Below are 18779 nucleotides of genomic sequence, written 5' to 3' on the forward strand. Positions count from 1 at the left end.
GGTCTCTTGATTTATAATGTTTGCTGATATTTGTGGTGTAAATATTGCCACCATAGCTGATTTCAAGCTATCAAAGTGAGATCACTGATGAGGAGTTAGGAAAGGATATATCTAGTTGGCTGTTGTGATCTGATGGGAGCTGGCTCCAGCAACCACTGCCACAATCCCCAGACTCTTTAGGCCAGTTGTAATCTCTGTTGTAGTTATGTGATTGAACTTTAAAAGTTGTATACACTAAGGCAAAAAGTACTTGTTTTTATCAAAACAAAGTTGCACTTCTGAAAAGACTATATAGATGAGAATCTTTTAAAAATGCATAGAAATCAGGTATTGGTGACGAACTTATGAAAGATTGGAACAAAAATTGAAATTGCTTTGCAAGTATCTTTAAGTCCTTGTTTTACTTTAAGGAAACCAAAATTAGATTAGTACATGATATGATAAGGTTGTGCTTCATGCTAAAATGATGTGAAATTCTAATTAGCAGACGCTACACAGAGAAGGCCTTCAAATTATAAATTTAAAAAAATAGTGACTTAATTTATATTTAAACTTTTAAGTTTCTACTTTAATGGATGTTTTCCATTAACTATCAGTTTAATTGTGTTGAATATAAAGTTTTTCAATAGAATACCTCTGACTTTTGTATGCACATTTATTTTCTATTCCAGTTGCCTTTAAACATATTGTTTGAGATGTTAGTAAGAAGCAAAATTTATCAGAACACGTATAATTTAAGAGAGGTCCTTTTTGGTGGAAAGGAAAGCCAGATGCGTAGGCAGTTGTTTTAGACAATAAAGGCTAAAATATGAGTTTCTGAAGGACTTTAATTTGCTTGAAACCCCAAGATAGTTTTTTTATCTGAATTATTTTTGTTGATTGGAACATTGAGATTTTTTTTCCAGCTGATTCTCAATCTTGAGCATTGTGGCGTGTTGTGAAATTATGGCTTTTGAAGCCTAAACTTTTTTCAACATCCATTATATAAATACTTTTAGAGTAGTGGAAATAATAATTAAGATATATACAATGTCTTTGAATACACAAAGTACATTCTCAAATAGCTGTTAATCTGTAGAATCTGTTCTCAAACCTTTACTTGCAATTCCAAATCTCTTGTTCTACCATAATATATCAGGAAAGTACATGAAGCTGTCAATCAAAAGAGCAAATCTCAGTAACTGTGCAAAACAGGAAACAATTACTATTAACTGTTAATTACAATTAAACAGTTACAGTTTTTTGGTAATTGTTAAAACAACATGTTTTTTGAATTTATTTTTTAACCCTTCTCAATGGTAAACGTTTAAATAACCTTATTCTTATGAATAATAAAATAGCACACTTCTTAAAATACTATTTTATATGTAGAAAATTTCTACACACTATGTCACATGTTCTGTGATAAAGTTCCTTATTTAGGCTATCACATCTTTTAAGGGTAAATTTTGATCATTCATTTTATTATTGTTAGTATTATTATTATTATTGTTACTATTTTGAGATAGGTTCTCCTCACTCTCACCCAGGCTGGAGCTGAGAGTGGTCCAATCTCAGCTCAGCGCAACCTGCGCCTCCCTAGCTCAAGTGATCCTCCCATTTCAGCGCATATGACCATGCCTGGCTATTTTTTGTATTTTTTTTTTTTTTTTTGTAGAAACTGGGTTTCACCATATTGCTTAGGCTGGTGTTGAACTCCTGGACTCAAGCAATCCCTCTGCTTCGACCTCCAAAAGTTCTGGGATTGCTGGCTTGAACCACCATGCCTGGCCTATTATTATTATTAAAATGGGTGAGAAGTAGGCTTGATATGGTCATCTGTTTTTGAAACAAGAAAAAAGAATTGTAATTTGTACTGATAAATTTAGAGGGAATAGATGTTTAAAAAGAATAAAAAGGCTGCTTGTGGTGGCTCACATCTATAATTGCAGCACTTTGGGAGTCCAAGGCAGGTGGATCACTTGAGGTAAGGAGTTTGAGACCAGCCTGGCAATAGTGAAACTCCATCTCTACTTAAAAAAAAGAAAGAAAAAAATATATATATATATATAAAATTAGCCAGATGTGGTGGTGTGTACCTGTAATCCCAGCTACTCGGGAGGCTGAGACAGGAGAATTGCTGGAACCTGAGAGGTGGAAGTTGCATTGAGTCAAGATTGCGCCACTGCACTCCAGCCTGGGTGACAGAGTGAGACTCCATCTCAAGAAAAAGGAAAGCTTTTATTTTTGAGTGGTAATAATGCCTAAAATAGAAATTACCTAAGATTTCTAGTATTTAAAGAAATAGTACTTCTTGGCAGATAGAACTAAATATATTCCTTTTGAAGCTTTAAGACAAAGTTACATTCTAATCCATAATAGTCCGAAATACACATGTCATTTTATAATAATTTTTTTTTGAGAGCTCAAAAAAATTTTTTTGAGGTATGCTTTCTATGAGATGAAGGTTGTTTTTAAATTTGATTGCCACTTCGTAGTATATCAGAACTTACTGGATCAAAGTACTTAAATTCATATGTTGAGAGTCAAACCGAACTAAAATAATTAATACATATGTTTCTGAATATTTGGAGATTTGCTGCTGGGCTTTAGGATAATCATTTCACTGAGAGTACTCATCTTAACAATCTTTATACTGTACGATCCAGAATAGTTATTTTGATAATTCTCACCTTCAAGTTGAAAATCAAATTCTAATTTATTTTTTTTCAAAAGACAGTTTTCTTAAGATTGCATGTGTTCAGGAAGGAAAAGCAAATTTGCTAGTTTAAATAAAGATTGTTTTAAACTGATCAGAAAATGTGAAAGTAAGTTTTATCATAAATGGTGATTGCATATTTTTCTTTATATGCAGAATTAGTTCTAATTCACACAGGAAATAGAAACATTCTGCCTACATTTGCATTCAAGCTTATCCCTTTAATTCAGAGTGATTTAACATTGGCTGTCTGAAAAAAAATGCAGATATCTTATTTTTAATAGGTGTCACATTATCAGTGGCTTTCCATTAGAAAAGAAAAATCCCTCAATTTGGTAAAAAGCATCTTAGTACCTGGCTGGTAGAACCTCATTTGCAAGCCCGTTATAGCCTTGATAAGAGTCTGCAAACATGTCTTTGAGCAGCTTAAGTTAATAAATATTAAAAACCTTATTCTAATAGAAAATTAGTTGAGATTTTTAAAGTGCATGAAAAGCAAATGTTTTGCTTACGTTTTTTGCTACATTCTTAACGATGCATCAATAAATGTAAATATTTGAGGATAATTTAAATATTTTTCAATTTAAACCTCACTTAGTTTTCCTTACTTAAAAACCATTACATTTTGTATACACCTAACAAATGTTGAGTTCTCACTAATAATCATGATTTGTTAGGAATATACATGACCTGTTTAATAGGAATTGTTAACTGAACCAGCTTACCTCCTCTCTCAACCTAGAGACTAGAAGGATTTAAATTCTAGCTGTGTGATCTTGAGTAAATTATTTGGGGGTAGCAAATATTTGTTTCAGGAGAAACACTTGCAGTTTCTACTAAACCTTAGGTGTCCAATTAAATGGCACTTCAAGATAACAAATCTAGTGGTCATTGTTCTGTCCTTGTCTTACTCTCTCAGCGGTATTGGACACAGTTGATTACCCTCTTTTTTTGAAAATTTTGTTTCATCTCTTGGCTTCTGTGACACAGTGGCTCTCTTACCTCACTGGCTATTTCTAACAAGTCTTTAAAATCTGACATCTTGAATTATGTGAGTGCCCCAGGGCTTGGTTCAGGGCTGTCTTCTGTTTCTTTACTGTCTACCTAAGTAACAACTTCCAGTCTCAAGTCTTTAAGTGGGATGATGACTTTAAATTCGTTACTCTCTACTTTTAGCTCTAGCCCTCTAAATTCTGTGCTCGTATATAGAACTGCCTGTTTGATATCTCTACTTCAGTATCGATTTGAATAGATCTTCTGAATCAGAACTCTTAGTTCCCTAGTCCTAAACTTCTCTTCTCCTAGTCTTTCTTATTATTGTAAAGTGGCACCACAATCCCCCATCTATTTAAGTTCAAGTTCACAACCTAAAAATTATCTTTTAATTCTCTTTCCTCACCTTCCACATCCTATACATCCTCCAGTTGTGGGAGCTCTACCCTTATAGTAGTTCTTAAATTCACTAACTTCTCTCTACAGTTGTTTAGCCTCCATTATCTCTTACCTGGACTATTGCAGTAGCTTCCCAACAGGTATCTCTGCTTCCATTCTTGGCACTCTCTAATTTACTTAACAATGGCAGGTAGAATAATTTTTCTGGAAAGAAAATCAGAGGATTGAAAATTACAAATATGAAATAAATTTAAAACGTTACACTTTGATAGACTTTTAAAAGACCTCATTTTATTAATTTTTAAAACTTGAAATGTTTTAAAACTTGTCATGTTTTCCATGATCATTATACTATAAAAAGAAATCTCAATAAAATAGCAAATACTCAGAAGCAAAATAAAATTCATTTTAATAGGTGTGTAACACCACTGCATTAGAATAATATATATCAACTAATATTTTTTCTTTCAATCCACAATTCAGTGGAACTAGAACATTTTCATCACCCCAGAGGAACTTAATGTTAATATTTTTGCCTTTACTCTTAAGTGTATCTTGGACAATTTTCAGCTTGTGGAATTTGCTAGGTAACTTAAAATGCTGAGCTATCTATAGAAACTTCTTTATGCCAAGTTTACAAAATGTCTTAAATGCCTGAATAATTTTAGATTAATAGGATGTTTTATGACCCAGTTATATGCACACATTTACAGTTTACTTTAAAAGAACACAAATACAGACAATTTGGGTCAGATTATGATGTACAGTAGTAGCAATAACATGAACAGTAATAGTAATATTATACCAACAGTTATGTATTAATGAATACTATAATACTAATAGCAGAATATTTATTTAGCATTTATTATGGGTAATCAGTGTTTTCGTTGTTATAAAAAATAAACATTGAGATATATATATTCTTTGTTTAAAAAACAGAGAAAGAATGAAATGAAGGGAATCTGACAAAGTTATAGGGTGTGAATGGGCAAATAAAAGAATTTTCTAATGTAGAAATATTTTGAGTCTTTATGAAAGATGCATTATTTTCATAATTATAATTGAAGATAAATGTCAAAGACTTGTGCAAACCTGAATCAGTGGTTTGAAGTAGGTTTTTTTTTCCTTAGTGTTGTAGAAATAACAGTAGCCTCATGGACCAGTAGAGGGCATGGTCTTCCTATGGTAGACTTGAGTTTTCAAATGTCATCTTAAAGACATATTAAGCAAAGTGTATTACTCCTTGCTTAAATCGTAGCCCTCCAGATGTCATTGTAGAATTACTCTATTAATTTACTTTTCTTTATTTCTTAAATAAACATAAACAATCATAAACTCTCAGCACACTTCATTTTTACTTTTTGTCTTCTCTTTGTTTTGACTTTGAGCAGTCATAAGCAAATAGCTTCATTTGGAGGAGGCATTCCTCTGAAAGGATACACTGGATGCCTGGCAAATGCTGTCCATATCATGGACAGTATCTAAAGTGCTGAACAAAGACATTTTCTTGATCTGTGCGTGGCCTTGAATTTAAAGTGAGAAAAGTGGGTTAAGCCGTTTGTGTGAGCTACAAAATGTTATTTCAATGAAAACAAAAGGATCGAATTTGTAGACGTTAAGACTAAATTAAAAACTTACTTTTTTAGGTATAAAGCTTCTCATATTGATTTCCATAGGCCCTTACTATTATTCAGAACATGATAGGTTTTTTTGTTTTTGTTTTTTTTTTTTTTAAAAAAATGTTGTAAAGACACAGATCTCACTTTGTTGCTTAGGCTGGTCTCAAACCCCTGGCGTCAAGCAATCCTCCAGCCTTCCATCTGCCAAAGTGTTGAGATTACAGTTGTGAGCCATGCTGCCCAGCTAACATCATGTTTTAGATAGTCAAAGTTTTGCCACCTAACAGAGAAATAACACCACCAAATCCAATATACCACAAACTAAATTATATATTTTTAAATCAATATTTCTACTATTGCTGAGATATTTCTGCTTTTACAGAATTTTGAAATTTATTATTCACTTATGATTTGGCAGTGACTGGTATATATTTCCCCCCTAGTATAAGAAGCATCGCTCTTCTCATGCACATACCAACAACTTTGCAAAGTCCGTGGTCAACCTTGTGGATTCTGTAAGTATCCCTGTTTTCTTGAATTTGTGTGCCAAGATGGAATGGTTTATCTCTGTTTGCTTACTTGTACTTTTGGTATTTCTTGAGCAAATTTAAAAATACAATCCTGAAGCTCATCTGGCTAAGGAATTATAGGATGGTCCGCTTGACAGAGTAGTGCTCTGAGAGTTTCAGATGACTGAGTTATTCCCGGAATCGCAAAGGTACATTAATGTTGCTTCTAAGTCGTGTCTGTACATTATTGCCCCCAGCCTATGGAGGACAAAAACAGCGGAGAAATAGCTACCAAAATCTATTTGCTATTATACTTGGCAAGTGAGACTTTTTAAAGAAACAATTGGGCTTTTCTTAAATATATGGTGGTAACAGAGAAGAAAAAATGGATTGAGGCAGAGTATGTTTGGAGAATATAGGTAATACCAAAAAAAATTTTTTTTAAGGATACAAACATATTTTCTTAGTGTTCCATTGATGTGATATTTCACACTTGATTTCTAGATGATGGAAATAAGTGCAGTCCCCAAATACAACTAATTTGGAATAATAAAATATATATCTCCTTACAAAGACTTCTAACTGTACAAATCTTTAATATTGATATGTTTTCCTCCTTATTTTGTGAATTACAGAAAATGGTTAAGATTTTCTTCCTTTTTCCTGTCTTAGGTTAGAACTCTATAGATATGAACATTATACATTATGTTCCAATGAATAATTCAGTTGACTAGTCAGAAATTAAATATAGAATACTACTTCATATGTTGTAATATAAAGTGCTATTTTGCTCAGCTAAATATATTTTTATCTGGTATTTTATTGTGTGTTCCCTCTTAAATGGGAAAAAAACCCACCATTTTTTATAAATTGCCAAATATCTAAATGATATTTATTTACTCCAAAGAGCTGCCTTCTTTTCTGCCCTTTAAGCAGTCCACAAACCTCCAATCATGTAAATACTCATAACACACATATGTTATGTACCTGGTGGGCACAGCTGCACAAAAGTATAACATGAGTGGATGTACATCGAGTATCTCATATAGAGTTAGGATTGCACCTCAGAGCCAATTTATACCCCGTTTATTAATTTTCTTTAATTTCAGCCCTTGTCTATCTTCTCAGAGGAAAACCACAAGTGAATATGGAAAAGAGAATCTTAAACACATCTTTTCCCCTGCAAAAGCTGTTTACTTGGTAGCATCTCTGAATTAGTTGTTTCAAGATGATTGAATAGAATCACGTCATGCAAAGTGTAATTTTTATTTTGGGTGACCACATAAGGTTCTGAAACTGACCACTAATTTTTAAAAGACATTACATTTAACTTGTTTTTGTTGTAAAGTCATTATATAATAGCTTCAATTTGATTTAGGCATAATGGTGTTCCCCTTCTTCAGTGTGTTGAAAGATCACACTTTTTTTTTTTTTTTTTTTTTTTGTAAGACGGAGTCTCACTGTGTCCCCCAGGTTGGAGTGCAGTGGAGCGATCTCGGCTCACTGCAAGCTCTGCCTCCCAGGTTCATGCCATTCTCCTGCCTCAGCCTCCAGAGTAGCTGGGACTACAGGTGCCTGCCACCACACCTGGCTAATTGTTTTGTATTTTTAGTAGAGACAGGGTTTCACCGTGTTAAAGCCAGGTTGGTCTCGATCTCCTGACCTCGTGATCCGCCCGTCTCAGCCTCCCAAAGTGCTGGGATTACAGGCGTGAGCCACCAAGCCCGGCCCATTGTTTTCTTAATTAGTTTGAAAATAGGGCAAAATGACAGCATTCACTGAAGTCTCTTAATTGTGTGAATTGTTTAGCTACTGGGCCAAAAGTAGAGACAGAGCAGGAAGGGAACAATTTAAATATTGTAGGTGATGCCACCCTGTGGTGAGGATGAGATGAGTAATAGGGATCTGCTCTTTTTTAGCCTCAGATCATTGAGTCTATCTCTCAATCTTTCCCAGTGTTATTTTACTTTTCATATAATATGACCTCCAAGGGCATGCCAGCTATATTGTTTGGTGCTTATCTGGAGATTTAATGATCCATGCCAATCCAGTAGGAATAAATGGTTGCACTGCACTTACTCAGAACTGGTATATCAGGCTCCAACCTGTTACCTGATATGAGATTTGAAAGGGTGATTTTATGAACGATGTTTTAAATTTATGTCCTGGCTTTAGAATCCTTACTGTCTCTCCCTAGGACGGTGAATGTATTGCTCTGGGATCGAAATAACCCTGTAGGAGAGTTGAAACCAAATTGTGTGATTGTTCTTTCTTTATTTTTGCTCTTGGAAAAAGAAAGGAAAAGAAGATTCTATATATCGGGCTAATGATGACCCCATGTTCTCCTCTCACCTCCCCCTTCCTGTCCTTCCACTGACTCTGACTCACTGATCGTGCATGTTTGACCCAGTGTTTTCCTCCTGCACCTGTCCTGTTGTATACCCTCAGATTTACAAGGAGCAGCTCAACACCAGGGTTGTCCTGGTGGCTGTAGAGACATGGACTGAGAGGGATCAGATCGACATCACCACCAACCCTGTGCAGATGCTCCATGAGTTCTCAAAATACCGGCAGCGCATTAGGCAGCATGCTGATGCTGTGCACCTCATCTCGTATGTACTCATTTCAGCCTTTATTGTAGTCTTTGGTCTGACATTTGTCCTTATCCCTTTTTTGGTTCAGTTAAGTTAAATATCAGAAAATAGTGACTTGAACAAGATTGCTGTGGGTTCCTTTGTCTGTTAGATAAGAAGCATGGAGTTAGGATATCCAGTGCTGGGGTGCTGGTGGTTCTGTAGTTGTAATGTCTACCTTTAGAGCCCATAATTTCCATCCTGAAGGTCAGCTCACAGTCTAGGATGCCTGCTGGCCCTCCAGCCTTCATTACTGGCAGCGGGCGTGACATGTCGGGAGAAGGGCAAAAGGGTACTCCTTCCAGCTGAGCTGACTGCTGTAAAGCAAGTTTCCTGAAAGCTTACACATGTCTGTTTCATGAACAAATCATTTGCTAGGTGGTAGTCACATGGGCCACACCTAGCTACAAGAGAGGCTAGCAAATGTAGTCCTTTTAGATGAACCATTCAGTTGAGTTTCCACTACCAAAGAAAAGGGGTTCCATACTTTTTAAAAAATATAATAAGCTATTCTCTTCCTCAATCATGGCAAAGCTATTTTCAGATAGTCCTCTAAGGTTCTGTCCTGGAATCAAACCAACCAAACTACTCCTTCTTTTTCTCCCACCGTTATCCTTTACTTCCTGTTTTTTCAGTCTTTAATCAGCAATTTTTAATAATCAGCAATATTAATTCCTTTTAATCACTATTAGATATTCGCTACTAGAAAAAAGTCAAGAGCTGTGTCTGTTTATCTTGGTGTTTTTAATTCCTGTGCTAGTACATAATGCTTAGTAGGTACTTGGTGCTTGCTCAATTGAAATTATTTAACATAACAAATTTAAAGGTAATTATGTCATAAATTTTAAGGTATTTGAAATACAGTTTTTGATTTCTTGGAGGAGGATGGTTTGGGGGTGTTCCGTGTAGGAGGGTAGACATATTTTGGGAGAGTATGAAATGATGGCCCACCACGTTGGTTTTCTCATAGCACTGCTTTTTCTTAAGGCGGGTGACATTTCACTATAAGAGAAGCAGTCTGAGTTACTTTGGAGGTGTCTGTTCTCGCACAAGAGGAGTTGGTGTGAATGAGGTAAATTTTACCAATTAAAGTAGAGCTTCATCTTTGTATCTGTTCTCTTTTTTCCCTATGGCCCAGTTTACATACTTTCTTGTGCTTGTTTAGAATGATGACATGGCAAATGTAGCACGAGTGGCTTATGTTATTAATAAATAGAACCCAACGTGGTCCTTTTGGTTCATAGTGATGTATTTTGGTATCATAATGACAATTTTTCTTATATATCGGGCAAATACAGCTGAAGTTTGGCCTAGAGACTTTTAGGCCTCTATAGATAAAGATGTTAAGCTCTTATAAGCTTATTAATCCTTCCCTGACTTTTTTTTGTTATAATGCTCCTCTGTCCATGTTAAATTTAACTAATTAAAATCAAAGGATTTCTGATATCAGTACTGTAGCTTTTTTTCTCCCTATGTATATGTTTTCATTTTCATGCCTTCTACCTACCTATCTGTAGAATGAACTCAAACACCTGTTTCCTTAATCTCATTGTTTGGATTTTAATACTTTCAGTTTTATAAAGGAAATTCTTAATTGGTAACAGCACCGAAAAAGCATACCCAACTATATCTAAACACGTGTCAATACTGAAATATATTATACCAGGTTATCTCAGTAGCCTGCAATTAGCCTGGAATAATATTGGAGTATATTATACCAGGTTATCCCAGTAGCCCATTTAGTGGGTACCTCTCTTGACATATTTTAGTAAGTTGAATTTATTCTTAGTTTGGTATAAGTTGAATTGGAGCACAGCCTTTTGTGACTTGTATTTTATGTTTCAATATGAGAGCTTCAAATTCTGAGAGATATCACATAGTAAGAGGGGCTTTCTGCTTCTTGGGCCCAGTTGTAAAGAGGAGGTGAGAAGTAGCATATGCCATCTTTAGATACTGACAGGCTCTTCTTAGGGAACTGAGAAGATTTGTGGTAACAATTAAGAAATAATAACTAGCTTTGTGCACTCTCTCAAATGTCTCCCACACACTTTCAACTCTGAAAAACAGTATGGTCTTCCAATGGCAGTGGCACAAGTATTATCGCAGAGCCTGGCTCAAAACCTTGGAATCCAATGGGAACCTTCTAGCAGAAAGCCAAGTATGTACATTGACCTTCTTACTCACTTTCATGTGCCATTCTGTCTGTATAATGCATGTCCAGTCAATAAATAAATATTTTTCATTCCAATCATTATAGTTTAATTATAGGATATCTCCTTCCTCTAAAATATTTTGAAAATAAGCAACTTAAGGTAATTTTTAATCTGTTTAGGCTGTAAAAATTTCCCTTTCAAAATGCATAAAATCATACACAGTTTCTCTGGGAATGAGTCAGCTCTTTCTCACACTGCAGAATGTGGGGATGGGAGCAGGGAATACTCTCACGCTCGGGGTTCTAGCAGCTGAGCAGACGCACAAGGTGCTAGATTAAGCTCCATCACAAGCTTAATAAGTTCACAGTTGGATTGGGAAATAGCTTAGATCTAGAGTCAAAGAGAGTTCATCTTTAAACTCTAATGAAAGTTACCCACCTAGTCCCATCAGAAAAGTTGGAGAAAAAGGCTTTGCAAGGGAAGACCCTGCCCCAGGGCCTTTTAAACCTGGGAACAGGCGGTAGAGGATAGGATTCTCCTCTAGTGGGCCAGGCAGGTCCAAAAGGGAGAGCAAATAGGGCCACACATCCCACCTGTAAAAAACATAGCTGGTGACTGTTAGGTATCACTTTTTCATTAATCAGATGAGAGGTAGATAGAAAGGGCTAATTTTCTAGTGGGCAAAGGGTCTAGGGCTCACAGTAATTTGAAGGGTCCATGAAAAATGTTAATTTCTTTTAAAATCAGACTAAAATTCAATCCAGATTGTATTTATCTTTATACCAACACAATGGTAAAATACAATTTTTAATACATTTTTGTGGCAGCGGGCAACGACCTAATGCAATCCTGTGAAAAGAGAGACCAATGTGTTCACTCATATTATTCACTTAACTAGAAATTAGGTGAAAGTCCCTTCATATTTTTTGAAAATATGAGACACTGGGAGTAAAGGTCTCGCTTGTCACCCCAACCTCTCCAGAGAAGAAAAGGACAAAATCTACCTTAATATTATTCTGTATTTTATATTCTTTTTTCATTAATGCATAATATTGTGGAAAATTGAAACAAATTATATATACACAGGCTTCTCAATTCCCTTTATGGGTACATTAAGATAGTCTTCATAAGTGTCTGGTGGCATTTCACAAACCTCTGCAAACTTCCATTGACTGTCTTGCTCAGAGTGTTTGCTTTCCCAGGAAACACCTAGTACACATTAAAGGAAGTGTTTAGAGTTTCACCATCTGGCATAGTCACCTTAAAACCAGAAAGGTGTATGACCAGGTTTATGCCGTTGTTTAGAAATCTTGGATCTGGAAAGAGGCCAGTGCTAGAGTCAGCTGAGAGGTGTTACTGAGTTGCATGTTGAAATAGGGTGAGAAGTAGAGTTCATTACTAATGCCTGCCATAGTTCCCTCCTTCCTAAAATTCTTTATTTCTTTGTGACTTGTTTGTTTAGGTAGCTATTTCATTGGTTCTAAACTTTGAGTTTAAAAAATCCATCTGGAAGCCTATCTTTGCATATACCTCTCTCTATATATGCATCGATATATATCACTCTCTCTGTCAAGATATATGTAGATATATGTATATATCTCGACAGAGAGTGAGAGATGTATAGAAAGGAGAAATAGGAAAAAATTAATGAAGAGAGGAGCCCATCACAATATCAATATGTCAGTCTCTGGTATAGAAGTTAAGTTATAAATGTTTTTAAGTGATTATGTACACTTCTGTTTTAGATTGCTGTCTTTTACTAAACCTTTTAGCATAGTGCTCATTCAAGTCTCTTGTTCATCCTTACTTCAACTCTTACAATATGAACTCTCTTCTCTAACTTTGAGCATTCTCTGTTAGAAAACTTCAGTGATGATCTGTTGTGTTTGTGCAACACAGCTTTATAATTCACAGAGAGCACATAGGTACACCATCTAGTGTGAACCCCACAACCACTCTGGAAGATAGACAAACAGGTGTAATTCCCATTTTAGAGGTAGAAACACTGAGACCCAGGAAATGCTAAGTTACTTGCCTATGGGACTCTCTCATATGACAGAACTTGGGCTAGAATTCAGGCTTTCCGATTTGTAGACCAGGGTACTTTTCACTAAACGTTGGAACTAGGAACCAAATTGAGTTGTCAGAGTTACAAAAATAATGAAGAGAGGCACAGTTTTATTTCTTGCCAGCTGTTTTCTTAGGAAGTAACCTATAATTCTGGAAAGGATAAGGAAGTATTGATTTAAAAGAAATAAATTTTGTTCTGTAAGACTTCACATTCCTTGTCTATTTGACTGACATGGAATTGGTAATAAAGAATTATCATAGGAGTTATAATACCAATTAAATATGTGACTTTCTTTGTTTCCTTTTTCTTCTGTTGCTTTTATTGTTTTATTGGACCAGAATGTGACTGCACAGAATCCTGGGGTGGCTGCATCATGGAGGAAACAGGGTAAATTTTCATTATGCATGCATTTGATATATGCCTTTTGCTAAAATTGCTGCATGGAATTAGAAACAAGGTCTCTCGAGTATTGGTCTTTCAGGCTAAGCACAATATAAAATCAATAATTAGTTGTCTGATATTTTTAAACTGAAAGAGCTAATTTACTTTATATTTTAATTTTTTATTTAAGGTTGGTGATAAAAGTAAAATGTATGAACTTGTACTTCTTATTAACCCTTAAAGGAAGCACATGATTAAAGCCTTCTAAGTTTAGTGGAGGCATTAATTTTTTAGTACACTTAGATTAAAAGCTGGTTGTCTACCTGAAGTAGTCAGTGAAATCAATTTAGTCATCAATTTACATTTTAAAGAACTCATAAATATATATGTTTACAGTAATAAAAATTATACTATACTGTTTATAAATCAATAAAACTTTTTTAAAATTAAGACAGACTTACCGTGTCTAAATCAGGTAGTCTTCTAGTGATCGACATTTGAACATTCCCTCACTTTTCTTTTGTGAATACTTTGGGAACTAGAGCAGCTTCCCAGAGCTGCTGTTGATTCAATGAACCAAGGCCTGGAAATATTGCCCTCTTTCCCAGGCCCCCTAAGCCATAACCTACTCCTAATAGAGGGGAGAGGTTTCCTCGCCTATGTGCCTCTTTTGCTTTCTTTGCCATGCCAGACACCTGCTCAACACACCAGCCATTTCTGGTCCTACCTGCATTCCTCTGAGCCCTGGTTGCCCAAGGCCCTGACATACTTGGACAGAGTCCCATTGTTTTCTTCCACCAGCCCTCCTAGGAGTCCAACTCCTGGGGAGGAGTGTGGGCATGAAGGTTTGCACAGTAGGCCATTATCCCTGCTACTTTAGAATGCATTTCTAGGAATAGAGTTTAAACATGAAACCCTTAGCTTCCATGGTTCCCTTCCTATTACTCCATAGCTTAGTAATTTATGGCTTAACCAGGCTTTTCTGAGGACTGCTATAAGAAGGTAACACCTGGCCAGGCGCGGTGGCTCAAGCCTGTAATCCCAGCACTTTGGGAGGCCGAGACGGGCGGATCACGAGGTCAGGAGATCGAGACCATCCTGGCTAACACGGTGAAACCCCGTCTCTACTAAAAATACAAAAAAATTGCCGGGCAAGGTGGCGGGCGCCTGTAGTCCCAGCTACTTGGGAGGCTGAGGCAGGAGAATGGCATGAACCTGGGAGGCGGAGCTTGCAGTGAGCTGAGATCCGGCCACTGCACCCCAGCCTGGGCGACAGAGCGAGACTTCGTCTCAAAAAAAAAAAAAAAAAAGAAAAAAGAAGGTAACACCTATAATATTGGCTCTATGGGGAGATGTCTTCTGTCTTCTAAATTAATCTCTGGGTTTTTTTACAGTGACTCTTCATAATATATATAAAATATTTTAAATGAGATATAATAAAATGTTTTAATGTAAATATATATTTTCCCAAGAATATATTTCTATATAGTTTTTCTAAGAAGTTCCTATCAAAAGTGGCAGGTTTTACCTACTTCTGTAAACTACCTTCATACATCAGAATGCATAAAATTATTGAATTGCTTCCTAGAATAAGTGGCCTGTCACTCGCAAGTTCAAGCATTGTTACAATCACACACTCACTGTATTCCTGAGGTGTAGGGGTGTGTGTGTGTGTGTGTGTGTGTGTGTGTGTGATTCAGTTTAACCGTAACCATGTGTATAATATTCCCCTGTGTTCTTACATAGAGGTATTATATTTGATTAAGTAATTCACAGAGAGGCTCATTTTCTATTCCTGATTAATAATGAATATCACCAAATAGATTTGAGATTGAGAATAAAGAGCTATTATTCATGGGAGCATACCCTAATTCCATTGTCACTGTGCATATACATACTAAAAACATATGTACATATACATGTATGATCTAATACAGCTCTTTAGGGTTTCCTTGTTTACCTGAATTGCATTGTTGGCCTGCGTGATACAGTCTTTAATAAACTGGCCCTCACAACTCTCTCCTCCAATGTAAAATCTAGTAAGTTCATGAGCTCCTTTTATTCAGAACAGAGGCAAAAAAAAAAAATGCTTGACTTTAATGCGATATAGCAAATAAAAATGAACAAACTTTAAAATACAGCCTATTTGAAGAGGTTTTGTAATGAGCTTTTTAAAAACCATTTCAAGCCTGGTCACAAAAGGGTGACCTGCTGAGGAGGTTGTAACATCGCCCTCAAATCTTTGATTTTCTTTGAATTTCCATCTCTGCAAACTCCACCACATGTACTTAAGTGGCAATTTGAACATAAATGCCTTGTCAAAATTTGTGTAGATTCATTTGGATCCAAAGTAAACATTTTGTTCCAATTTAGGGGTTTTAATTTTCTTCTCTGATGATTGCTTTTGGTAAATTATTTACACAGCGGATTCTTTGTCTCCTCAGGGTGTCCCATTCTCGAAAATTTTCAAAGTGCAGCGTTTTGGAATATAGAGACTTTTTACAGAGAGGGGGTGGAGCCTGCCTTTTCAACAGGCCAACAAAGGTTAGTAACTTAGAACGTTTACTAAGAAAGTATATTATTTCTCCAGTGTTTTATAATGGAACAGTGCTGGATATCAGATGCCTGTCTTGGAAAGCAGGTTTCTTGTCAGTCAGATTAATATTTAGTTATAAAAGTCCTTATCATGTTAAAGATTGAGTCCTGTTTAAGTGAATGACAAAACCATAGATTCAGTGTTCTTGGTCTCTGGTTTTTCAGTGCTAGCTAGAACTCAAAAATCCTCCTTCCAAAAAGCAAACAATCCTTCAATTAAAATATCTTTGAGATTTTCTTGTTAAGGTTTTCACCCTGCTGCTAAGAGATGGTGGGTTAAATTAAGATAAAATATTATTTTAATCAATTTCTCTGATAAAAATTCCATTTCTCCTTGACATTCTTTCTAGGGACAAGTATTAGTCCATTTTCACACTGCTATAAAGATACTATCTCAGACTGGGTAATTTACAGACAAAAGAGTTTTAATTGACTCACAGTTCTACATGGCTAGGGAGGCCTCAGGAAACCTACAATCATGGTAGAAGGTAAAGGGGAAGCAGTCACCTTCTTCACAAGGTGGCAGGAGAGAGAGAAAGAGCTTGAGGAAGTGCCATACTTTAAAACCATCAGCTCTAGTGAGACTCAGTCACTATCATGAGAACTGCATGGGGGAAACCACCTCCATGATTCAGTCACCTCCCATCAGGTAGATTCCTCCCTCAACATCTTGAGATTAGAACTCAAGATGAGATTTGGGTGGGGACCCAGAGCCAAACCATGTCAGGGCCTAACTAATTTCTTGACTTTTTTGAGTGGTTTGTCCTCCTGGGACATTACTTCCTTGTAAATATCAGCCAGACAAAAAATCACCCAAGGTATTTATGGTTACCAGAAATATACATATGTGTTTATAATGCATCGTCTCTTGACCTGGGAAGGGCCACATTGTCCATTGGCATTTCATCAAACTTTGTCTATATAGTGTCACAATCCTTTATTCACGTATTCTTAATTCAGAAAATGGAAAATTTTCAGAAGTGTTTTTTATGTTTATGGAAAACACATTTGACAGTAAAACTTGTCATAAACTGAAAAATATTTATACCTCATAAGGTAAATATTCGTAAGTCTTGTGCAGAAATATTAACGGATTATAGTATATGTCCCAAGCCCCTCAGGACCATTACATAGAATATGGTAAATGCATCATACTTCTCTAAACTTCAGCAAAGCTGGAAGTCTCAAACTCACCGGCTTCAAAGCTTTTGCATAAATCGGGGCTGTAGACCTGCAGTAGCATGTTTGGAAACGAAGCTGCTCAGCAGGCAAAAGATAGGATCAATGCTAATTAGCAGATGGTATAGAAATTCTAACATGGCAAATTTCGTATTTCTTTTTAAGATACTACTTCATGAGTCAAATATAGCTCATTGCGATGCAAAATGTTTAATACTGTGCAAATTGAGAGAGCAGCGAAATAATGTTAACCTTTTTTTTTTAAATCAGTAACTAATGTGGTAACTGACAGGATAATTTATTCCTAAACTTATAATTCAGCAACACTACGTAGTCAGGAGATGGTAGCTTGATGCCTGACATCTGTGTAAAATCTCAGTGGAAAAAGAAACAGGAGTTTTAAAGTGACCTTACATCGTTAAAGTCAGTTGCCTGCCTTTCATAACATTGATCTCAATGCAGCAGAAATCCAAAAGCCTCAAAGTGTTCAAAATGGGTGAAATAAGTAATAATGAACTAATGTGAGCTGCTGGCATTTTTGAATTGCACGGTACATGGCTAATTTTACCCACCTTGCAGCTTACCAGCCAATTATAAGCATCATGCCTGAGGAAACAACTCTCACTTGTTTGGAAAGGTTAAGGTTTCTAGCACATGCCTAAGGATCCGTCAGTGGATTTCTGAAATTGTCTGTGAGTTAGGAGAAAATTATTCCAATAAGTTGGAAATGAAATAAAAATAACTATAAATCGTCTGTTTTAAAAGTTAGTAAATACGGAATTAAGTCTTTTTAAACTACCTAGTACAACGGTTAATAAACAACTATGGATTCCAGTGGAATAGTTTACATGTATGTATCAAAGAAGTGACTTTTTCCCCCAAGCGTTTTGAATGTATGTATATGCATGTGTTGTGTGTGTATTATTTTTATACTGTATCTGTGCATATTTTCTGTGCTTTGGGAATCTTCCTCACTGCCATGTTTTCCACATGGTTGGAGATAGTGACCCATCTCAGGATGGAGGCAGAGTCCTAAGAAGGAAAGAACGGGGAGCCTGGTATAAAGTGCAGGCCATGTTCTAGTCAGTCCTTCCCTTTTCCAATTTCTCCTGACTCGTGATCAAAATAACACAGAGATGTGCAATGCTGATTTTACTCATAGGACATTTCCTCGAGGGGAGTCCCACCCAAGTAGCCTGGAAACCTTTGCTTTTCATAACAGTTTTGCCTTCCTGGAAGTGTAAGGAGGATCAGTTCTTTCTCAGGTGAATTTAGTAGAAGGCAACCCTTCCTTGAGGTGTGTTCAACTGCTGCGGATGGAGTCAGTTTCTCCCTGTCATATTCAGGGCTCAGACCATTTGGGTTGTAATGTGCTGCTTCAGCCTTCCTTTAAGGTGTGATGATTATGCCCAGAGAAATCGTGCCCCCCTCCCCACTGCCCCTGGAATGGGAAGTAGGCATGCTTCTCATAAACAGTCAACTACCTTTATGGTTGCTCTATAATATAGTTTATCTGGCAAGCAAGGTCATGGCACCAGTAGACTAGATT

The 18779-nt window shown here is 36.2% G+C and overlaps 1 protein-coding gene across 4 annotated transcripts in view; it reads left to right on the forward strand.

Moving 5' to 3' along the window:
- The window catches only part of ADAM23 (ADAM metallopeptidase domain 23), a 169095-nt gene that overhangs the window by 100598 nt on the left and 49718 nt on the right, over nt 1–18779 (forward strand). For all 4 annotated transcript variants that reach the window (XM_023219491.1, XM_023219483.1, XM_023219474.1 and 1 more), the window contains exons 10-15: nt 6153–6224; nt 8667–8830; nt 9839–9923; nt 10919–11009; nt 13414–13462; nt 15901–16000. In XM_023219491.1, the coding sequence (XP_023075259.1) occupies nt 6153–6224; nt 8667–8830; nt 9839–9923; nt 10919–11009; nt 13414–13462; nt 15901–16000 (561 nt within the window). The remainder of the gene's footprint in view (nt 1–6152; nt 6225–8666; nt 8831–9838; nt 9924–10918; nt 11010–13413; nt 13463–15900; nt 16001–18779) is intronic.

Source organism: Piliocolobus tephrosceles, chromosome 11 (assembly GCF_002776525.5).
Source record: "Piliocolobus tephrosceles isolate RC106 chromosome 11, ASM277652v3, whole genome shotgun sequence".
Classification (NCBI taxonomy): domain Eukaryota; kingdom Metazoa; phylum Chordata; class Mammalia; order Primates; family Cercopithecidae; genus Piliocolobus; species Piliocolobus tephrosceles.